Here is a 22,292-nt window from a genome sequence, read left to right as displayed (position 1 = left end):
ACACAGAATTAACGAACACAACAAGAGGGTTAATGGAGCAAATTATATATATGTTACAGGTAATATTATTTCTATAGCACTGATTCAACTCACCTTACCTCGTCCATTTGATTAAAATGCAGATTTCAAATAATTTATCAATTCAGTACGTGTGGAACACAAACAAAGAACACAACATTGCATAGAAAAGTATTTCTGGTTGACATTTATTGAGCATGTGTCAATTTCGCTGCTGTAATAAAATGCCTTTTGAAAACAAAAAACAGAAAATGTGCACAACCACCTTACATCCCGTGTGGAAACAGCATAATATCTTTGGCATGATGTCCATTATTCACAATAGAACATTGTCACATCATTCATTAGGTCATTTAATCTGTGCATTGAGTTCCCTGTATCTTCACCTTCACTCTTTTGATTGATTGAAGGAGATCAACAATTCTATACTCAACAAAAAACTAGAAATTAATCATTCACTAACTAAAAACTAATGATTGTAGACTGACATTTTGCTACGATAGATTTAAATGTAGCTCGTTTGGTTCATAAATGCATTGTATGATATTATAATACACAATTTTCCAATGTCGATCAAAAGCTTTACAATTTCATTACACAAGTTGACAAAGACATCCGTCCAAAATGCAGAATAATTGACCTTTGTTGTACCACAATTATAGAATATTCTATTTGTTTCTACAAAAAGTATAATAGGCCTATATAAAGCACTTATGATAGCTTGGTTCTCGTAACTAAACGTTTTTTTGTACCAGTTTCTCCTACGGACCTGTAAGTTTCACTAACGCACAATCATTGTGGGCGATCGCAAACATGACAGTTTCTCAGAGATGCACACTACAATCATGTAATCAATATCTCAGAGCAGAACCAATCACGTCCTAGACTCCGATAGAGGCCCATACTGTATGTGGTAAGCGTTTTTTTTTTTACCAATGTAGAATTAATCTCAACGACACATTAGAAAACCATTCCTTTACAAAACAAATAGTAACTGATTCAATGAAAAAAAAAACAGGATTCACAGATACAACTTTTTTTATGTTTGATTAATTTCTTTGTCTCCATTATTAGAGTTACATGTATTCATGTGCAAAATAAAATGATCGTGTCACACAAAATGTGTTAATGCACTTGGGTCCCTGTGACAACAGGGTTGTAGGAGAGTAGAAAACATAAGGCTAAAGGTCTTATGTGGAACAGTAACATTCACACACAGTGTTTAGTATCAGGCTCTTCCTGTACAGTATTACTCAAGAGTCAGTATTCTAGTCATAAGAATTAATTGCCCTCGACAACGCCCACCAACTGGGGAAAACAAACGTTCTTTCCCCCATTGACCCAGACTGTAAAAGAGCCAACTTCGTAGTACAATTTTTGTTATACAAATCTAACGTAGGTCAAAAATTTTGACCTACGGTTCCCTATGCTCCCACTTAGGGAAGCACTTAGGGAAGTAGAGCCAGCGGCCCTCAGGCTATTCGGTGTGGAAGAGTGAGAAATTGTGGGGACCCGGTGTCAAAGGAGGCCACACTTTAGCTACGTGTGTGGAAAATATGTTATCACAGGTAAGACATTTAACTAGATTAGTACAGTCAGTTTGGAACTCCACTCACTTCTTGTAGCTTTATAGCTAGTCCGTTTGTGTTGGCTAGCTTAATGTTCTGGTTCAGGACTCTCCAACCCTGCTCCTGGAGAGCTACCGTCCTGTAGGTTCACTCCAACCCTAATCTAGCACACCTGATTCTAAAAAAATTAGCTGTTTATAAACCAAATCAGATTAGTTACAACTGGGTTTGTGAGTGAAAACCTACAGGAGGGTAGCTCTCCAGGAACAGGGTTGGAGAGTCGTGTTCTGGTTGGTAGCTAGCTAGCACGCAGTCACTCACGTGGTTAACATTAATGCCGTCATGAAAACGAGGGAAGCCCCAGACAACATTACATTTTCCTAAGTAGTGAGAACGCTCAGGAGCAGGAAAAGTTGAATAGTATTCTTTACACATGTTGTACTTTTCTTAAATGTAGTTTTGTAATTGACTAAAACAAGCAGACAAGAAAATAGCCTTTGGAAAAAGGTGAAGTTTTTGCTGTGAGCCAACGGGGTAACCAAAGTAACCATGGGTTGTTTTCCCCACAGGCAGGCAGGGCCACCACATTCTATTTCATACCGACTGGGACTATCACATTACATAAGCACACATCGTCGCCATGACGATCCACACTGCACTGCTTGACAATGTTCCTGTACCGCTTCAGTGTATTTGTCCAGGATGTTACTTTCTGTGAACAGACACAGGAAGCAGCTGCAATGATTTCCAGTAGCTTGGTACACTGAGCATAGGAGTTGGCAAGACAGCACAAACTGATCTGAGACCAGGCTAGAGTTGCACCAGTGTGTACTTACACTATACTGCAGTCACACCAAACGTCAGGTCAGCATCCACTGACCAGACTATCAATCTCCTCCAGCTTGCATAAGTCTTTACACGATCTCCTTTCGCCTCCTCTTGGCAAAGGCAGACAAAGGAGGAGATTTATGCAGTCTGTAGGTAGGTTGGTGATAGGCTAAACCTCTCCTCCTGTCTCCTTGTACATTGCAGTTAAGGCCACCATTACAGTATGCCAAAGGGGCTCTAGCTATCAACATCAGGCTTTTAAGTCCAGACTCTGGGATAAAATAAAACTTCCTTCTCGTCACACAAACACACACACACACACACACACAATCTCAGACAGTCACACACACACACAAAAGTCTTGACTCCCACTCCTGGTTCTCTCTCCCTCCTCGGTGAAGATGCGCTTTAGCTTAGCGTAGCTCAGCCCTGAGGTTCTGTGCTGTTGCCATGGTGAGGGGGCCCCTCAAGCTCGTTGATGGTGTGGAGGAGCAGGCACACCGGGGGCTGGGTGGGTTGTGTCATGGCGGGTGGTGGCAGGGAGGTGAATCCTGTCGCCGACCCGCACTCCGACCTACTTTCGGGTCCATCCAGGGCTAGGGCCTGCTCCTCTTCTACTCCCGGAGCGGGGTGACTGCACCCGTCACAGAAGTCTCCTCCTTCCTGCTCCTCAACCTCCTCCCCCATTAGGCTATCCTTCTCCCTCAGCTCCTTGTCCTCCTGGCTTCCAATACTGGTACTACCACCACGGTCACATACGCACACCTCGATACCCGAGTCACCCGTGAAACGGCGCCGCCGCCCAAGGGCCCCCCTATTATCTTTGTCCTCCTGGGCACCGCTCTCGGGCCCCCCTAGGTCCCCGAGTAACAGGGGCTCCTTGCAACTCTTCTCTGGGCCTCTAGGCTCCTCTGTAGAGGCCTCCTGGGGCCCTAGCCCTGGTCCACCATCCTGGGGCTCCTGAGGCTTGTTGTCTGCCTTGTGTCTGTTGTAGCCAATGGTGGGAGCCCCAATGCAGTGGGGCTCTTCCAGGCTCCGCCTGGAGCAAAGGGTGTCGGACACTGGGGGGACCGGAGTGGTCTGAATGCTCAGGCAGTGACCCAGTCCCAGGCCGCCCTGTGGGTCCGTGGGCATGGGGCTGACTGTATGGAAGACACTGTAGGGAGGGGGAGGGGTTGGAGGGCGGTTTACCACCTCTTCGTAGTCAGGTAGGAGGGAATTTGGAAGAAACCCTGGAAGTGAAGAAGAGAGGGACACATAAAGGACAGTTAGGATTAACTGAAAATGATTGCAAGGAAAACATGTTGCAAGGTTGGCATTGAACCAAGACCCGGTGGCATTGAACCAAGACCCGGTGGCATTGAAACCAAGACTGAACCAAGACCCGGTGGCATTGAACCAAGACCCGGTGGCATTGAACCAAGACTGAACCAAGACCGGGTGGCATTGAACCAAGACCCGGTGGCATTGAACCAAGACCCGGTGGCATTGAACCAAGACTGAACCAAGACCCGGTGGCATTGAACCAAGACCCGGTGGCATTGAACCAAGACCCGGTGGCATTGAACCAAGACCCGGTGGCATTGAACAAAGACCCGGTGGCATTGAACAAAGACCCGGTGGCATTGAACCAAGACCCGGTGGCATTGAACCAAGACCGGTGGCATTGAACCAAGACCGGTGGCATTGAACCAAGACCGGTGGCATTGAACCAAGACCCGGTGGCATTGAACCAAGACCCGGTGGCATTGAACCAAGACCCGGTGGCATTGAACCAAGACCCGGTGGCATTGAACCAAGACCCGGTGGCATTGAACCAAGACTGAACCAAGACCCGGTGGCATTGAACCAAGACCCGGTGGCATTGAACCAAGATCCGGTGGCATTGAACCAAGACCCGGTGGCATTGAACCAAGACTGAACCAAGACCCGGTGGCATTGAACCAAGACCCGGTGGCATTGAACCAAGACTGAACCAAGACCCGGTGGCATTGAACCAAGACCCGGTGGCATCGAACCAAGACCCGGTGGCATCGAACCAAGACCCGGTGGCATCGAACCAAGACCCGGTGGCATCGAACCAAGACCCGGTGGCATCGAACCAAGACCCGGTGGCATCGAACCAAGACCCGGTGGCATCGAACCAAGACCCGGTGGCATCGAACCAAGACCCGGTGGCATCGAACCAAGACCCGGTGGCATCGAACCAAGACCCGGTGGCATCGAACCAAGACCCGGTGGCATCGAACCAAGACCCGGTGGCATCGAACCAAGACCCGGTGGCATTGAACCAAGACTGAACCAAGACCCGGTGGCATTGAACCAAGACTGAACCAAGACCGGTGGCATTGAACCAAGACTGAACCAAGACCCGGTGGCATTGAACCAAGACCCGGTGGCATTGAACCAAGACCCGGTGGCATTGAACCAAGACTGAACCAAGACCCGGTGGCATTGAACCAAGACTGAACCAAGACCCGGTGGCATTGAACCAAGACTGAACCAAGACCCGGTGGCATTGAACCAAGACCCGGTGGCATTGAACCAAGACCCGGTGGTTAAGGTTTCCTCCAATCTGGGGCATGAAACAGGGCTGTGTTTCATCCCATACCAAAACAAAACCGCAACTCCTAGTTCAAACAAAGGACTGGAGTTGAGTCAAGGTAGCGCTGCCAGGCAGTGACTAAACTCTGTTTGATGCAAACATTTCCATTGAGAAATACCCCCCCTAGCCGAGAGGGAAAAATTCCCCCAAGGTACAATGTTTGAGTAAGCCTCAGCACTGGGGAATAACAATGTAATGTAGTCAGACAGAAACGCAGAAGGAGAGAACTACTGAGACTGAAGTTGAGTAGGTATGAAGCTTTAGTGCTCTCGTGTTTCATTGCGCCACGGTAACGATAGGACTGAAATAGAAGGGCATTGCGCAATAATTCCATGTTGTTGACTACTACCAGTATACCACGGTGCATCTGTGCAGGTCCTCCTAATCTGTATCACACCATTCCATGGTTAATACGGGCAGCACACCCTGCAATAACGCAATATGACGATAACGACATCAATGACGGACTACCACGAGTCTGACACTGTGTACAGAACACGGCGCTCTCTCGTGTTGTGAGTGTCGCGCCGTGCCACACGGGGAGCTCTGATAGGCGGGACTCTTACTGAAGTAGAACGGAAGGGAGGTGTAGTTGTGCGCCTCGCGGTAGGCGATGAGGTTGATCTCGTGCTGGCGCTGCTGCTGCTGCAGCCGGTGCTTGGTGCGCCGGTGGTGACACACGCAGCAGCAGCTCAGGATGAAGATGATGACCCACACCAGCCAGAACCCTGCCGGAGACAGAGACACAGTAGAAAGACTGTGAAACATAGACATATGTTAATATGTGTTATTCATGTCTCTATGGTGTAAAAGTACTGCTGAACAGAAGGAGTGACATATAGTTTTTGAAAGCAACAGAGAGCTACAGTACATTACTACTGTAAACATCTAGTGACTGTACAGTGAATGCCAGTAGTGACAAATTGCTAGTGAATGCAATAGAGAGATATAGTGCACCACTACACAGTAACAATGTGGAGGCAGAGCCATAGATATTGGCCAACTACCCTCCAGGTTTGTTCTAAACGTTGTTCCATAGCAAGGATGTAACTGCATTGGAACTTGGTTACCAACAGTGTACCATGGTGTCAATTGGTATTCTACATCTATATACAGAGGACCTAACTCCTGGGATGGAGGAGGAGGAAGTGATATGCAGAGGACCTAACTCCTGGGATGGGGGAGGAGGAAGTGATATGCAGAGGACCTAACTCCTGGGATGGGGGAGGAGGAAGTGATATGCAGAGGACCTAACTCCTGGGATGGGGGAGGAAGTGATATGCAGAGGACCTAACTCCTGGGATGGGGGAGGAGGAGGAAGTGATATACAGAGGACCTAACTCCTGGGATGGGGGAGGAAGTGATATGCAGAGGACCTAACTCCTGGGATGGGGGAGGAGGAAGTGATATACAGAGGACCTAACTCCTGGGATGGGGGAGGAAGTGATATGCAGAGGACCTAACTCCTGGGATGGGGAGGAGGAGGAAGTGATATACAGAGGACCTAACTCCTGGGATGGGGGAGGAAGTGATATGCAGAGGACCTAACTCCTGGGATGGGGGAGGAGGAAGTGATATACAGAGGACCTAACTCCTGGGATGGAGGAGGAGGAAGTGATATGCAGAGGACCTAACTCCTGGGATGGGGGAGGACGAAGTGATATGCAGAGGACCTAACTCCTGGGATGGGGGAGGAGGAGGAAGTGATATGCAGAGGACCTAACTCCTGGGATGGGGGAGGAGGAGGAAGTGATATGCAGAGGACCTAACTCCTGGGATGGAGGAGGAGGAAGTGATATACAGAGGACCTAACTCCTGGGATGGAGGAGGAGGAGGAAGTGATATACAGAGGACCTAACTCCTGGGATGGGGGAGGAGGAGGAAGTGATATGCAGAGGACCTAACTCCTGGGATGGGGGAGGAGGCGGAAGTGATATTCAGAGGACCTAACTGCTGGGATGGGGGAGGAAGTGATATGCAGAGAACCTAACTCCTGGGATGGAGGAGGAGGAGGAAGTGATATGCAGAGGACCTAACTCCTGGGATGGGGGAGGAGGAGGCAGTGAAATACAGATGACCTAACTCCTGGGATGGAGGAGGAGGAGGAAGTGATATGCAGAGGAACTAACTCCTGGGATGGAGGAGGAAGTGATATACAGAGGACCTATCTCCTGGGATGGGGGAGGAGGAGGCAGTGATATGCAGAGGACCTAACTCCTGGGATGGGGGAGGAGGAGGAAGTGATATACAGAGGACCTATCTCCTGGGATGGAGGAGGAGGAGGCAGTGATATGCAGAGGACCTATCTCCTGGGATGGAGGAGGAGGCGGCAGTGATATGCAGAGGACCTATCTCCTGGGATGGAGGAGGAGGCAGTGATATACAGAGGACCTATCTCCTGGGATGGAGGAGGAGGAGGCAGTGATATACAGAGGACCTATCTCCTGGGATGGGGAGGAGGAGGCAGTGATATACAGAGGACCTATCTCCTGGGATGGAGGAGGAGGAAGTGATATGCAGAGGACCTAACTCCTGGGATGGAGGAGGAGGAAGTGATATGCAGAGGACCTAACTCCTGGGATGGAGGAGGAGGAAGTGATATGCAGAGGACCTAACTCCTGGGATGGGGGAGGAGGAGGAAGTGATATACAGAGGACCTAACTCCTGGGATGGGGGAGGAAGTGATATGCAGAGGACCTAACTCCTGGGATGGGGGAGGAGGAAGTGATATACAGAGGACCTAACTCCTGGGATGGAGGAGGAGGAAGTGATATGCAGAGGACCTAACTCCTGGGATGGGGGAGGAGGAAGTGATATGCAGAGGACCTAACTCCTGGGATGGGGGAGGAGGAGGAAGTGATACGCAGAGGACCTAACTCCTGGGATGGGGGAGGAGGAGGAAGTGATATGCAGAGGACCTAACTCCTGGGATGGGGGAGGAGGAGGAAGTGATATGCAGAGGACCTAACTCCTGGGATGGGGGAGGAGGAGGAAGTGATATGCAGAGGACCTAACTCCTGGGATGGGGAGGAGGAGGAAGTGATATGCAGAGGACCTAACTCCTGGGATGGGGGAGGAGGAGGAAGTGATATGCAGAGGACCTAACTCCTGGGATGGGGGAGGAGGAGGAAGTGATATGCAGAGGACCTAACTCCTGGGATGGAGGAGGAGGAAGTGATATGCAGAGGACCTAACTCCTGGGATGGGGGAGGAGGAAGTGATATGCAGAGGACCTAACTCCTGGGATGGGGGAGGAGGAAGTGATATGCAGAGGACCTAACTCCTGGGATGGGGGAGGAGGAGGCAGTGGTATGCAGAGGACCTATCTCCTGGGATGGGGAGGAGGAGGCAGTGATATACAGAGGACCTATCTCCTGGGATGGGGAGGAGGAGGCAGTGATATACAGAGGACCTATCTCCTGGGATGGGGAGGAGGAGGCAGTGATATACAGAGGACCTATCTCCTGGGATGGGGAGGAGGAGGCAGTGATATACAGAGGACCTATCTCCTGGGATGGGGATGAGGAGGCAGTGATATACAGAGGACCTAAGTCCTAGTACAGTAAATAATGGGGGAGGAGCCACCGGGTCTTGGTACTTTTTACTCCACTACATTCCTTAAGAAAATATACTTTTTACTCCATACATTTTCCCTGACACCCAAAAGTACTTGTAACAATTCAAATGCTTAGCGGGACAGGAAACTGGTCCAATTCACACACTTCTCAAGAGAACATCCCTACTGCCTCTGAGCTGGTCGACTCACTAAACACAAATACTTCATTTGTAAATGATATGTTAAGTGTGCCACTGGTTAACCGTAAATAAATAAAAAACAAGGCAATTGTGCCATCTGGTTTGCTTAATATAAGGAATGTGAAATGAAGTACACTTACTTTTGATACCTAAGTATATTTCAAACCAAATACTTAAGACTTTTAGTCAAGTAGTATTTTACTGGGTGACTTTCACTTGACTCATTCTCTATGAAGGTATCTTTACCTTTACTCAAGTATGACAACTGGGTACTTTCGCCACCACTGTTCACGTGTACAGGTGAATGTGAGGGGACACTGATATATGACTAACATGCTAATGTATTTCAGAGTGGGAGAATGAGAGTGAAAGTGAGAGGTAGAGAGTGTGTGTATGTGATAGCGTAGAGAGAGAGAGTCCTTACACCAGAGTTCATAGTAGTAACTGCAGCATTGTGACTCCCCACAGCAGTGTCCTGATTCGCAGACGTAGCTCTGGTTGTTCAGCCCCTCACAGTGCAGTAGGCTCTGGAAGACAAGAAGAGACAAGTCAATAACAGGAGTGTAAAAACCGTATGTCCACCACCTGGGTCGAGTTCATTAAGTCACAACGTAGCGAAACCTTTGCAATGAACAACGGAAATAAGCGTTTCATATCGGACAAGCCCAGGTTGCCTCTTGCTGTGTCAGTCTGTGTTCTTCCGTCTGTTGCCTAGTGAATATGACCCAGCACCCGCCACTCAAATACTGATGTTCATTTTTGTTCGTCATCATCTTGATAAAAGGTGCAACCCCTAGAATTTCTCAGAATTTCTTCCCTATGTGGAAGCTAGGTGTATTGCAACATCACTAGGCTGCATTCAAAACAAATCTCCCCCTCATCACCTTTTCCTGTAACATGGCAGAGACTCGCGCTCGAACCTTACTTTCACTTTTGGTCCACCAGCTTCAAACAGCTGGAAAAACTATACTGAACAAAATAAATATATATATATATATATATATATATATATATATATATATATATATATAAATAAATAAATAAATAAATAAATCGCAACATGCAAAAAGGTCTCAAATTTTACTGAGTTACAGTTCATATAAGGAAATCAGTCAATTCAAATAAAATTCCTTATGCCCTAATCTATGGATTTCACATGACTGGGAATACAGATCTACATCGGTTGGTCACAGATAACAAAAACAAAGTAGGGACGGGATAAAAAACGGTCAGTATCTGCTGTGTGTGACCACCATTTGCCTCATGCAGTGTGACATCTCCTTCAGAGTTGACCAGGCTGTTGATTGTGGCCTGTGGAATGTTGTCCCATTCTTCTTCAATGGCTGTGCGACGTTGATGCATATTGGCGGGAAGTGGAACAAGCTGTCGTCCATGTTGATCCAGAGCATCCCAAACAAGCTCAAAGGGGGACATGTCTGGTGAATATGCAGGCCATGGAAGAACTACGACATGTTCAGCTTCCAGGAATTGTGTACATTGCGACATTGGGCCGTGCATCATCATGCTGAAACATGTGGTGATAGCAGCAGTTGAATGGCAATGAGCCTCAGGATCTCATCACAGTATCTGTGTGCCATCGATGAAATGCAAGTGTTCGTTGTCCGTAGCACATGCCTGCCCAAAGCATAACCCCACAACGTTAACATCAGAAAACCATTTGCACACACAACACTATACAAGTAATGTGCAGCTGTGAGGCTGGTTGGACATACTGCCAAATTCTCTGAAACAACATTTGAGGTGACTTATGGTAGAGAAATTAACATTAAATTATTTGACAACAGCTCTGGTGGGCATGCCTGCAGTAAGCATGCCACTTGCACACACCCTCAAAACTTCAGACTGTGGCTGTGGATCTGTGGCATTGTGTTGTGTGACAAAACTACACATTTTAGAGTGGGGTTTTATTGTCCCCAGCACAAGGTGCACCTGTGTAATGATCATGATGTTTAATCAGCTTCTTGATATGCCACACCTGTCAGGTGGATGGATTATCTTGGTAAAGGAGAAATGCTCACTAACAGGGATGCAAACCAATTTGTGCACAACATTTTAGAGAAATAAGCTTTTAGCGCATATGGAACATTTCTGGGATCTTTTATTTCAGCTCATGAAACATGGGACCAACACTTTACAGGCCGTGTTCATATTTTTCTTCAGTGTAAATATTTTGTTGTTGAAAGTATATTTCACAGCGATTTAGATTGCACAATGATTCCCTACACTTTTCAATGGTTGTTTTCTCACAAACTGAAATAGAGCGAACAGTGTAGAATTTTAACAACCAGGAAAAGTGATTTCTACATTGGCCACTTGACTCCATGTCCACTAAATACACAGCCAAAGTCAAAACAGCTTTCCTATATTCACAATCCATGTCGCTCCACGGGAGAAATGAATGGGGTGAATATCACAGCTAATCACAACACTGGCGGGTAAGTAATACTGTGGAACACTATCATTCTACTATTACTGCTTGCATGTATATATGACGGACATCTTCTGAAATTACAATGCAAAAATAAATCCTGTGTGTAGCACCTTCAACTCATGATAGCATTATGGAGCATTGACTGAAACATCAACTATGAGATCACAACATACAGCAGTTGAGCTATCTCTACAGAAATTACTCTGGCGATTAGACCTAGGTCACCTGAGTACTACACTCTCACAGATACTGTAACTGTACGGGACCTGAATAACAAATACATGTATTCAAACAACTGGTTAACAACTAGTTAGTAAAGCCTATAGACTATATCAAGACGTTCAGACAGTTGATAGGCTAGTGATATTTGCATGTTGCCCTCTAGGGTTTAGGCAAGGTCACTTTATCAGCACTCACAGATACTGTACCTGGCCAGAATAAATAAATAAATAAGTCTCTCTAAAATAAAAAATAAAAACAAAGATCAATAACTGATTAGTCGTGTTCAATGTAGCCTATAGGGTCTGGAAGAACAAGGTCCAGACATAAGTGGTAGTATTGAACCTCTCAATCGTCCCTCTTATACATGGGTGCTAAGCTGCTAGAATGTCCACGGCTCAGATTTCCTCATCACTTACCACTCAGGCGCTAGTAGCCTCAGCCTCATACAACATTCAATACAACAGAGTGAACAGACAGACGTGGCCCACACTGGAACAAACACACCAAGTTAGTCTAGCCTAGAGAAACACAATGTACAGACAGACACAAGCTGCTTGTTTGCGTAGATGACGGCCTAAATGTGCCTGCAGTCAAACAGGAACTAGCATGTTAGCCTACATTAGAAGCTTGTAGAACCTGACACATCAAAGACACACTTAACAATCAGTGGCAATGCAAACATTCTTTCAATCATTCAGTTTCTACTTTCCAAGGGGACAGCAGGAATAGCCATTGATAAAGAATGAACTAAAAACCAGAAACCAGACAGGGAAGACAGCCAAGAAAGCGTCATCAAAAACGGCTTCAGAATGTATATTGATTTATCAGGCAACCCCTACCAGGCTACACATTATCTACAAGATTAGATTATGGATTAAATCCTGAGGAGAAATGTCAGCCAAGGTTTTCTATACCAGTTTCCTTTCCAGCTGGAAAGGCATAGCTGTCCAAAATTCCTAAATCCCAAGGAGCGCAAGTCCTTTCAACTCAAGGGTCGTTATCCTTCCAGTCCACAGATGAAAAAAGTAAAAGAGCACACACAAAACCAAGCAAAATAGGGGACAAGGATTTCTCTAAGGAAATGTCCAAGCGGCAGTGGAGTGTGAGCTGCCAGCCAGAGTAGAGGACTGCATAGTAATGAAGAGTGGAGCACCCTCGGTATTCAAAACAGCAGGCGGAGTGTGTGTCAGAGTGAGGACAGTTATAACACAGGAATAGTGAAGCCCAGCCACAGATCAACTTCACGCACACACTAGCCTATGCGTTTCCACTAGGAAAGTCTGGAGCATTTCCACAGTGCATCTTTTTAACAACCTCCCACAAAATTGTTTACACCATACAACTACATTGTATGACATGGCATAAGCCCATCACACAAAAAAAACAAACAGGTTAAAGCTGAAAACTGCAGAGAAACTAGGCTACTGTTTGGTTTGGAGGCATGTTCAGTTCTTGCGCTGAGGAGATTACACAATAGTCTCGGGTCAGAGACCTTTGGCTTTAGAGGAGATCAAGAACTCCCTGGCTCCCAGGGGCTGTTGTTGAGAACCGAAGTGCAAAGATATAACCCTTAGGCCTATGACGTGATGTTTTGTATTTGTGCTAGGATGTTGGATCCAGTCCATTTAGCACAATAGGCTAGGCATAGAAACAAAAACTAAAGCCAAATCCATGTAAGAATACCATTTGGACAACAAATTGCCTAAGCCTAGGTTAAGAGATGAAAAAAGCAAAGGTTAAGAGATGAAAAAAGCCAAGGTTAAGAGATGAAAAAAGCCAAGGTTAAGAGATGAAAAAAGCCAAGGTTAAGAGATGAAAAAAGCCAAGGTTAAGAGATGAAAAAAGCCAAGGTTAAGAGATGAAAAGGCCAAGGTCAAGAGATGAAAAGGCCAAGGTCAAGAGATGAAAAGGCCAAGGTCAAGAGATGAAAAGGCCAAGGTCAAGAGATGAAAAGGCCAAGGTCAAGAGATGAAAAGGCCAAGGTCAAGAGATGAAAAGGCCAAGGTCAAGAGATGAAAAGGCCAAGGTCAAGAGATGAAAAGGCCAAGGTCAAGAGATGAAAAGGCCAAGGTCAAGAGATGAAAAGGCCAAGGTCAAGAGATGAAAAAGCCAAGGTCAAGAGATGAAAAAGCCAAGGTCAAGAGATGAAAAGGCCAAGGTTAAGAGATGAAAAGGCCAAGGTTAAGAGATGAAAAGGCCAAGGTTAAGAGATGAAAAGGCCAAGGTTAAGAGATGAAAAAGCCAAGGTTAAGAGATGAAAAGGCCAAGGTTGAGAGATGAAAAGGCCAAGGTTAAGAGATGAAAAGGCCAAGGTCAAGAGATGAAAAGGCCAAGGTCAAGAGATGAAAAGGCCAAGGTCAAGAGATGAAAAGGCCAAGGTTAAGAGATGAAAAGGCCAAGGTTAAGAGATGAAAAGGCCAAGGTTAAGAGATGAAAAGGCCAAGGTTAAGAGATGAAAAGGCCAAGGTTAAGAGATGAAAAGGCCAAGGTTAAGAGATGAAAAGGCCAAGGTTAAGAGATGAAAAGGCCAAGGTTAAGAGATGAAAAGGCCAAGGTTAAGAGATGAAAAGGCCAAGGTTAAGAGATGAAAAAGCCAAGGTTAAGAGATGAAAAAGCCAAGGTTAAGAGATGAAAAAGCCAAGGTTAAGAGATGAAAAGGCCAAGGTTAAGAGATGAAAAAGCCAAGGTTAAGAGATGAAAAAGCCAAGGTTAAGAGATGAAAAAGCCAAGGTTAAGAGATGAAAAAGCCAAGGTTAAGAGATGAAAAAGCCAAGGTTAAGAGATGAAAAAGCCAAGGTTAAGAGATGAAAAAGCCAAGGTTAAGAGATGAAAAAGCCAAGGTTAAGAGATGAAAAAGCCAAGGTTAAGAGATGAAAAAGCCAAGGTTAAGAGATGAAAAAGCCAAGGTTAAGAGATGAAAAAGCCATGGTTAAGAGATGAAATATAGTTTTTTTGGGCGTCGGAATTTTCTATCGCCTAGTAGACGTATCAGACAAGACATTGATTGAGCCAACAAAGAATCTCGACAGACAACATTCCTTAGTCTCTCAGCCTTCGACAATAGGCTGCTGCAGGATGGAACAACCATCCCTTCTCGTACTACAGTAGAAGATTAGGGACGGGTGGATTGTGTTACTAACTCTGCCAGAGCCTACAGGCATAATAGAGATTAATTAAATGTAAAATCGACCATAATGAGAAGGTGCTGAAACAACCAGACATACAAGAACAGTCCGGTGTCACTGCTCGACTATCAGAACATTTTTTTCTCTTGGACAGCTGCTAAAAAGTGACTAAGTGGATTCTTGACCGTGTGCATATGATATAGCATTTGATCTGGCATGAATACGCACAAACCTGCCATACTATTGATGCTGTATACTAGTGTCTAAGCTAAATTATTTATTAAGGATCTCTACCTTTTCATGCAAAGAAGCATGTTAGTTTCAAATTCTTAGTAGGCACATCGCTAAAAACTACAAAATGTCTTAAATGAAAAAGAAAACACAACTGCGTCTTTCTCAGGCCTGCAATAGAAGCATGGATTGCTCACGTAAGCTACATGACAGGCAAAGAAGACTCAACCAGCAAAGCATTATTTTGGACTGACATATTGCATACAGGGTTCCCTACTGCGGCCAAAACAATCGGAGATGTTTTATTACCTGGTAACGTTAGTATTAGGTTCACTATTAGCTTTCTTATTATTATCATGATTTATTCAAACAGTAATGCGCAATTGAGCAGAAATATAGCTTTCTGAAGAGGCAACAATGGCACGGAAATGCCCCAGTCTGTGTGTCAGGGCTTGACCTACAGGGGAGGTTTAGGAAGCCCAATTCAGTGGCTTGCTTGGGCCAGTGATACTTTTTTTTAATAACGCTATTTTAATCTAGGCTATATAATTGATCTATAAAAAAGATGGATTTCCGAAGCCGTTTGTTCGATATGTTGATTATTTACCACACACACAAGCTACACACATATAGCCCACAGATAATCTGTCGGGGCAGAGAGCTTACGGAGCTCAAATTGCTGGTCGTTGCGTGGTGCCAAGACCGACAGTCACCATGGAGTAGTCTGCCTTTAAAAATCTGACATTTCCTCTAGAGCAAGGCTCTCCAACCCTGTTCCTGGAAAGCTACTCTCCTAAATGTTTTCGCTTCCAGGTAACTTCCAATTCCAGGTAACTCCGGATTCAGTTAATCAACCAGCTAATTATTCCAATCAAGTGCACTAGATTAGGCTTGGAGCAAAAAACTACAGTAGCTCTCCAGGAACAGAGTTGGAGTGAAAATCTACAGTAGCTCTCCAGGAACAGAGTTGGAGTGAAAATCTACAGTAGCTCTCCGGGAACAGAGTTGGAGTGAAAATCTACAGTAGCTCTCCGGGAACAGAGTTGGAGTGAAAATCTACAGTAGCTCTCCAGGAACAGAGTTGGAGTGAAAATCTACAGTAGCTCTCCGGGAACAGAGTTGGAGTGAAAATCTACAGTAGCTCTCCAGGAACAGAGTTGGAGTGAAAATCTACAGTAGCTCTCCAGGAACAGAGTTGGAGTGAAAATCAACAGTAGCTCTCCAGGAACAGAGTTGGAGTGAAAATCAAGAGTAGCTCTCCAGGAACAGAGTTGGAGTGAAAATCTACAGTAGCTCTCCAGGAACAGAGTTGGAGTGAAAATCTACAGTAGCTCTCCGGGAACAGAGTTGGAGTGAAAATCTACAGTAGCTCTCCGGGAACAGAGTTGGAGTGAAAATCTACAGTAGCTCTCCAGGAACAGAGTTGGAGTGAAAATCTACAGTAGCTCTCCAGGAACAGAGTTGGAGTGAAAATCTACAGTAGCTCTCCAGGAACAGAGTTGGAGAGCCCTACGTCTATGCTCTTTGGTCATTGAAGTTATGGTAGTTGATTTAAGCCAGACTTCATTAGCGTGTGCGTTGGGAACATGACTATTTAGTCAGGCAAAACCCACATTATTTTTGACATATTTTAGAAGGTCAAAATAATCCAAATGTCAATGCATAAGGCCTTTAAATAAATTCCTTATTCTTAAAAGTGGTAATGCACACTTTTTTGCATGGATTTTTTTCTATACGTTATTACAATTAAATATCAAATGTAGGTCCTTCACATTTCTTATTTAAAGATGCACTATGTAGAAATCACTCTGGCATGTCCTGGTTGATAAAATTCTATTAGTTCACCTAAATTCAGTTTGTGACATAAGTATAGTGTAGGGAATCATTGTTCAATCTAAACCATTGTGAGAAATATTTTCCATAAGCAAAAATATTGTATTTTCAGCTGTTTCAAGCTGGTGTACAAAACTGAAAGTAAAAGACGCAAGAGCAAAACTTAAAACGGGAAGCAAAGAAGTAGCGCACATAGAACCGATCTACCGCTTCTTAGACTTGCTTTCAATGAGGGATCTTTAACTCATATTTCTATGCGAATTTGGTCTGGTCACTCAAAAACGTACATCTTGCAGCTTTAAGTGCTTGGAAAAAGTCCTTGAATTTGTCTGTATGAACCCTGTCTAGGCTACTTCCTCAGGCCACAAATGAATGGTAAGTGCATAATTTCAATAGCAGCTGATTTTAACATTCGCTTTCCTGTCAGATCTTGACCCATGTCAGTATTTCTCTAATAGCTGATTTTAACATTCGATTTCCTGTCAGATCTTGACCCATGTCAGTATTTCTCTAATAGCGGATTTTAACATTTGATTTCCTGTCAGATCTTGACCCATGTCAGTATTTCTCTAATTTGGGTCAGTAGCTTTCAGTTGGCATTGGCCCAGTGTTCCACTGGCAAATTTACCTGAATGTCGAGCCCTGCTGTGTGTGGTACGTGTAGGACCTGTGTCTACCACTTTATGTAGCCGTTAGCGATGCTAATGATGCCCTTACTGTTTTCGGGTAGATGGAAAGACAATTAAAATGCAATGTACGGACAACCTGGGTTTGATACCTGGTCAGTTAGCCTCTGCCTACAGAGTTTGGGGGTTTGAAAAATGAGGGTGACTGATGTAGGCCTAGGCCAAAACCAAGTAGGACAATGCAATCAATGTATTGTGTCACTCAATATTTCTCTCAAACAGAACTTGACAAATCCAGAGGTTAAACAAGACATTGGGATTAAAATTGGCACTTCCACTCAGCAACTGATGAGCATATTCAGTCACCCAGAACTAAGGCAAGACGCCAGATACAAAATGAAAGTCTCAACGATGTAGCAGCAAACAGGGAGAACGTTCAGATATCTGCGAGGGGCTGTAGCCCCCTTCCTAGAAATAAAGAAAAACATTGTTCATTGAACTTTAGACTTGTGGGTGATTCCTCACAAAAAAGGACCATGATTTTTTTTGATTTTCACAAAATGTTATCCATAGAAGGGTCCTTTAGAGGAAGGATTGTTGACGGAGATGACTATAGAAAACATTAAGAACACTTTCCATGATCAACTGACCAGGTGAATCCAGGTGAAAGCTATGATCTCTTATTGATGCCACTTGTTAAATCCACTTCAAATCAGTATAGATAAAAAATGGGAGGAGACGGGTTGAAGGACTTTTAAGCCTGGAGAGATTTGAGACATGATTTGTGTTTGTGTGCCAGTCAGAGGGTGAACGGGCAAGACAAAAGGTTTAAATGCCTTTGAACGGGGTATGGTAGTAGGTGTCAGGCGCACTTGTTTGTGTCAAGAACTGCAACACTGCTGCATTTGTTCCTCACTCAAAAGTTTCCTGTGTGTATCAAGAAGGACATCCAGCCAACTTGACAACTGTGGGAAGTATTGGAGTCAACATGGGCCAGCATCCCTGTGGAACGCTTTTGACACCTTGTAGAGTCCATGCCCAGACGAACTGAGGCTGTTCTGGGGGGAAAGGGGTCTGCGCAACTCAATATTAGGAAGTTGTTATTCATATTTTGTACCATCAGTGTATATTTGACATTTGTATCTTGAAGCATAATTGAGAAATAATGAATTTAAGTTGGAACATGTGACATTTTGGCATTACCCAGGCCTTCTTTAAGACTCCATAATGTTTAAACTGCACTACAAAGGAAGACTTGGTGTTAAAGCTTTACTGCCTGCTCTGTAATATAAGTGGTACTTTAATTCAAATTTTCACAAAAATATAAACATGAATATATAATAATTTTGGGGTCGAATGCCAGTTGTGAGAATTACCCAAAAGGAGTGCTCTGATTGGCTTCTGTATCAATTTCTTTGTATAAAATGGGCCATAACTTAAATAACTTTACTTGTAGTAATAATTATCTGAACCTTTTGCAGGGATATCTTTCATTATCTAATGATAACAAAATGCTTACAATGCTCTTATATATGAGGGGGGACTTTGTGTGTCATGACATGGACTGAATTTAAGCCAGGTTCAAAACCACTGGGCACTCTAAAATGTCCAACTTCAGTGTGTTCAAGACAAATGAGAACTAAAAAAAAAAAGATCTAACTGGGAAAAAATATTTTTGATTGGTCATCCAAATTCGCATCTTCGTAGAGCTCCGACTTTCCGACCTGAAGATCACTGACGTCATGGGACGTCGTTCTACACCAAAACATTTCCAGTTGTCTTGAAAGCACAAGAGCAGGTTAGCGTCTTTCGATTGAATTTTGTTCTGGAGGCAGCTCTGCAGAGTGGCAACTGGCTGGCACAGCCACAAAGTCATAAACATGTGTGTCTTCATCAATTTTGACTTTGCATATTGTCCATCTAGCGGAAATAGCTCAGTTCTGCCTCATCCCAATAAACGTCAACCTGCGAATTAAGAGCAGCGATAGCTAACCTGTTTCAGTGATAACCTCTTGTATTAATGACTACAGGGACATGAACGATGATGAACCCCCGTCAACAACTTCGGTGTATTCCATATAAATTACAGTACAGACAGGTTGGTTGTTTATCAACAAAATCGACGCGTGAGCAACGTTTATTGGAAAAGTCATGCATTTGCACAACGAGCACTTGTCTCAAATACATCGTTACAGTTGTTGGTTAGCTAGCAAGCATTTGTTTTGTACATATTGACATGAAATCAGTCAAAACACCCGAAAACAAGACACGTATAAAGAACAAGATAACACTAGCTGAAACGAGACACACACGATTCCATTCATTGCAGCTTCTTGTGATTGGGTGGATTCGATTATGCTTGAGCCAAGGGGCACCGGTCTATGGCCGGTGACGTGAACGGGCATAACGGTGATGGAAGAGTTCCTTTCTCAAATGGAATAGTAATCTGCGCTGCTCGGTCCTGGTTAATCGTCCAGAAACATACACCACTTTTCCAGAAAATATGCGTTTTAAAACTAGTTTTCATTGGAAAGGCAGATAAAAAAATATGTATCAAAAGCGAACACCTTCGCATGTTAAATCCCAATCTCACCACGTTCTTAAGTGCGCCGTTTATTTGAGCCGACTTCAAAGTGAGTTATGACTGGAACATCTGGCTCATGCTCGGGAGGCAGCCCGGTTCTAAAAACCAATACAATCAACTTTTACATTATGCAAAACACGCCTACCCGTGCCAGATGAAGCGAATCTCCTCATTGTTACTAGCTGGCTGTTCAGAATCATAACGCATATTCCGGTCACATCGATGCACGCTCATCATTTTCGTTACAACAGCCAACCCTTTAAAAAACAGCACTTACACATGCAGTTTCAGTTTCAATACAAATATATATCAACAAAACATCAACTAATCATTGCTTTTAATAAGACAGCTACTGACTTATTGTCTAGTAGGATGATAATGCTGTGCTAGTATGTGGCGAGATATTTGATAACTCAACCATTTAATTAGACAGCTTAACACTAAGGTTATTAAGGTTAGTGACTAACAGTAGCCCATGTAGCTAACGTTAGTTACTAAAGCAGCACATACTTTGTCGAGTTCAGTCAACGCTGGCTAGCAAGTGCCTGTGATTGCCAACTAAATAGCTGACTGAACAACTAGCTAGCTAGCACGATAGCTAAAGCTAGCTACAGCGGTCGAACTTGGAAGTTATAAAGTTATACCCAACCGAGACTAGTTAGCCAGCAAACGTGTAGGAAAACAGCTGGCCAAATGAATAACTACCTACCTAACAAAGTAGCTAGCCGTATATGCAACTTTACTAGCTACCCAAATAAACAACCTGCATGAACCGAACCGAACCAAAAACAAATCCTGGCAGACTTGAGTCCAAATCTTACCTCGTCTAATGTCGCGTCGGAGGGGCTGACAGCTACAACGTGCAAAAACAAACCCATTTTAAGACCCACACCTAAAATCTCGTTCATTCCTCCGACCGGACTCGTGTAAAAACATAAGCGTAGACGTGTGTTGTTCACTTCACTAATCTTAGCGAAATGTCAAACTCGTTTACGGCTCTACCAGACGCACTGAAAGACCACGCATGCGCTGCCGCCTTGCTACAGCGTAATTTGATATTTCAAGGAGGCACATTGGGCGAATTCGATTAACCTGGCCCGGGGTACGCCGAGCGTAGAACTTGAATACTATAATGGTTTGAACCTTCTTGTGACGGTCCAAAGATCAGCCATGTTGGTTAGGAAGTTATTCAACCATAATTTGGTTTACCAGTGCTGTGATAAGATGCCAGCAGCATACCACCCTGCATACCACTGCTGGCTTGCTTCTGAAGTTTAGCAGGGTTGTCCCTGGATGGGAGACCAGATGCTGCTGGAAGTGGTGTTGGAGGGCCAGTAGGAGGCACTCTTGTCTAAAAAAATAAAACATCCGAATGCCCTTGTGTAGGGTGCATCCATCCCCCTCCTCTCCCCTGTAACTATTCCCCAGGTCGTTGCTGTAAATGAGAACGTGTTCTCAGTCAATTTACCTGGTAAAAATAATGGGGGGAAAAAGACTGTAAAACAATGAATGTAAATAATTTACCTGCACTGTATGTGTGTTAGTTTTAGAGGAATGAGTCCATAAATGTAGCTAATTAGCTGCCAATATGGCAACATTCCATTTAAATAATGCAGTCAATCCACAGCCATACTCTGGCTCAAATCAGTTGATAGGACTTAGATCAATTGTAAATGCAACAATTACTAAAATTGCATCATATAATAGCACTCACAGCTTTCCAAGAAAACAAAACCAGACATTTATGGCATTTATACATATATTTGAGGCGAAAGCGGGAGGGAGCAGCAGCCTTCTCAAATGAACAGTAAAAGTTGATTGCATTTGTTTTGAAACTGGGCTGTCTCCCGGGCGTCAGCCAGGTGCCCCGTTCAAAGCCCATGGCAAAGTCAGCTCAGAACAAAAGTGATGTAATTAAGCACATGGAGCAATGGGTAGGATTATGTGGTTTCACATGCAAAAGTGACTGCTTTTTGCTAAAAACACTTTATCTGCCGTCCCAATGAAAACAAGTTTGAAAAATTCAAACAGAGTATTTTATGGAAAAGATATGCATGTTTCTGGACCATGCTGCCTTGTCGACTACATGATAGAGCAGCACAGATTACTGTTGGATTTGTGAAGGGTGCTCCTCCCTCACCACTTTTGCCCGTTAATGTCAATGGCCATAAACCAGTGCCCCGCAGCTCAGCATCATCAAATCCGCTCATTAGTTCCTTCGAATGGGGACTCTGGCTCGGGCTGGGTGTGGCGTGCTCGGTCACATCTTTTGTTCCATGTGCGCAACGTGATGGGTTGCGTTGATCACCACCACTCACTTTGCAGGCTGACCTATGGCTTACCTCAGCCAATAATATTTGACAGCGAGGACAGGCATTAATGAAAAAGAACAGAGGTTTAATATTCAATTCTTTAAAAACAACAAAGTTGTAAAAACAAGGATT

The 22,292-nt window shown here is 44.4% G+C and overlaps 1 protein-coding gene across 2 annotated transcripts; it reads right to left on the bottom strand.

The window, feature by feature from the left end:
- Positions 1-190: 190 nt before the first annotated feature.
- LOC118389330 (WW domain binding protein 1-like) lies at positions 191-22,070 on the bottom strand. Of its 2 annotated transcripts, XR_008144816.1 has the most exons (6): positions 20,670-21,045; positions 8,075-9,302; positions 7,892-8,029; positions 7,368-7,845; positions 6,564-7,321; positions 6,353-6,438 (listed from the first exon to the last, which is right to left on the bottom strand). XR_008144816.1 is itself a non-coding variant. In XM_052527806.1 (4 exons), the coding sequence occupies exons 1-4, from the start codon at positions 21,214-21,216 to the stop codon at positions 2,838-2,840; spliced, it is 1,233 nt and encodes a 410-aa protein (XP_052383766.1). In that variant the 5' UTR covers positions 21,217-22,070; the 3' UTR covers positions 191-2,837. The 2 variants fall into 2 exon arrangements, 1 of the variants encoding a protein (XP_052383766.1); XM_052527806.1 differs by lacking the exons at positions 6,353-6,438; positions 6,564-7,321; positions 7,368-7,845; positions 7,892-8,029; positions 20,670-21,045 and adding exons at positions 191-3,646; positions 5,586-5,747; positions 21,058-22,070 and having other exon boundaries at positions 9,200-9,302.
- Between the last annotated feature and the right edge of the window lie 222 nt (positions 22,071-22,292).

The sequence above is a fragment of the Oncorhynchus keta genome, chromosome 10, assembly GCF_023373465.1.
Source record: "Oncorhynchus keta strain PuntledgeMale-10-30-2019 chromosome 10, Oket_V2, whole genome shotgun sequence".
Lineage (NCBI taxonomy): Eukaryota > Metazoa > Chordata > Actinopteri > Salmoniformes > Salmonidae > Oncorhynchus > Oncorhynchus keta.
The sequence above is the reverse complement of the archived record's forward strand: the minus strand, read 5'-3'. Positions and strand labels throughout refer to the sequence as shown.

Excerpts from the sequence above, each read along its gene's own strand:
- LOC118389330 (XM_052527806.1), bottom strand. The coding sequence starts at position 21,216 with ATGTTTTATTTTTTTAGACAAGAGTGCCTCCTACTGGCCCTCCAACAC. Across the intron at positions 9,303-21,057 it reads GGCATCTTATCACAGCACTG|AGCCTACTGCACTGTGAGGG; the intron begins GTAAACCAAATT and ends CTTGTCTTCCAG. Across the intron at positions 3,647-5,585 it reads CTCCCTTCCGTTCTACTTCA|GGTTTCTTCCAAATTCCCTC; the intron begins GTAAGAGTCCCG and ends CTTCACTTCCAG.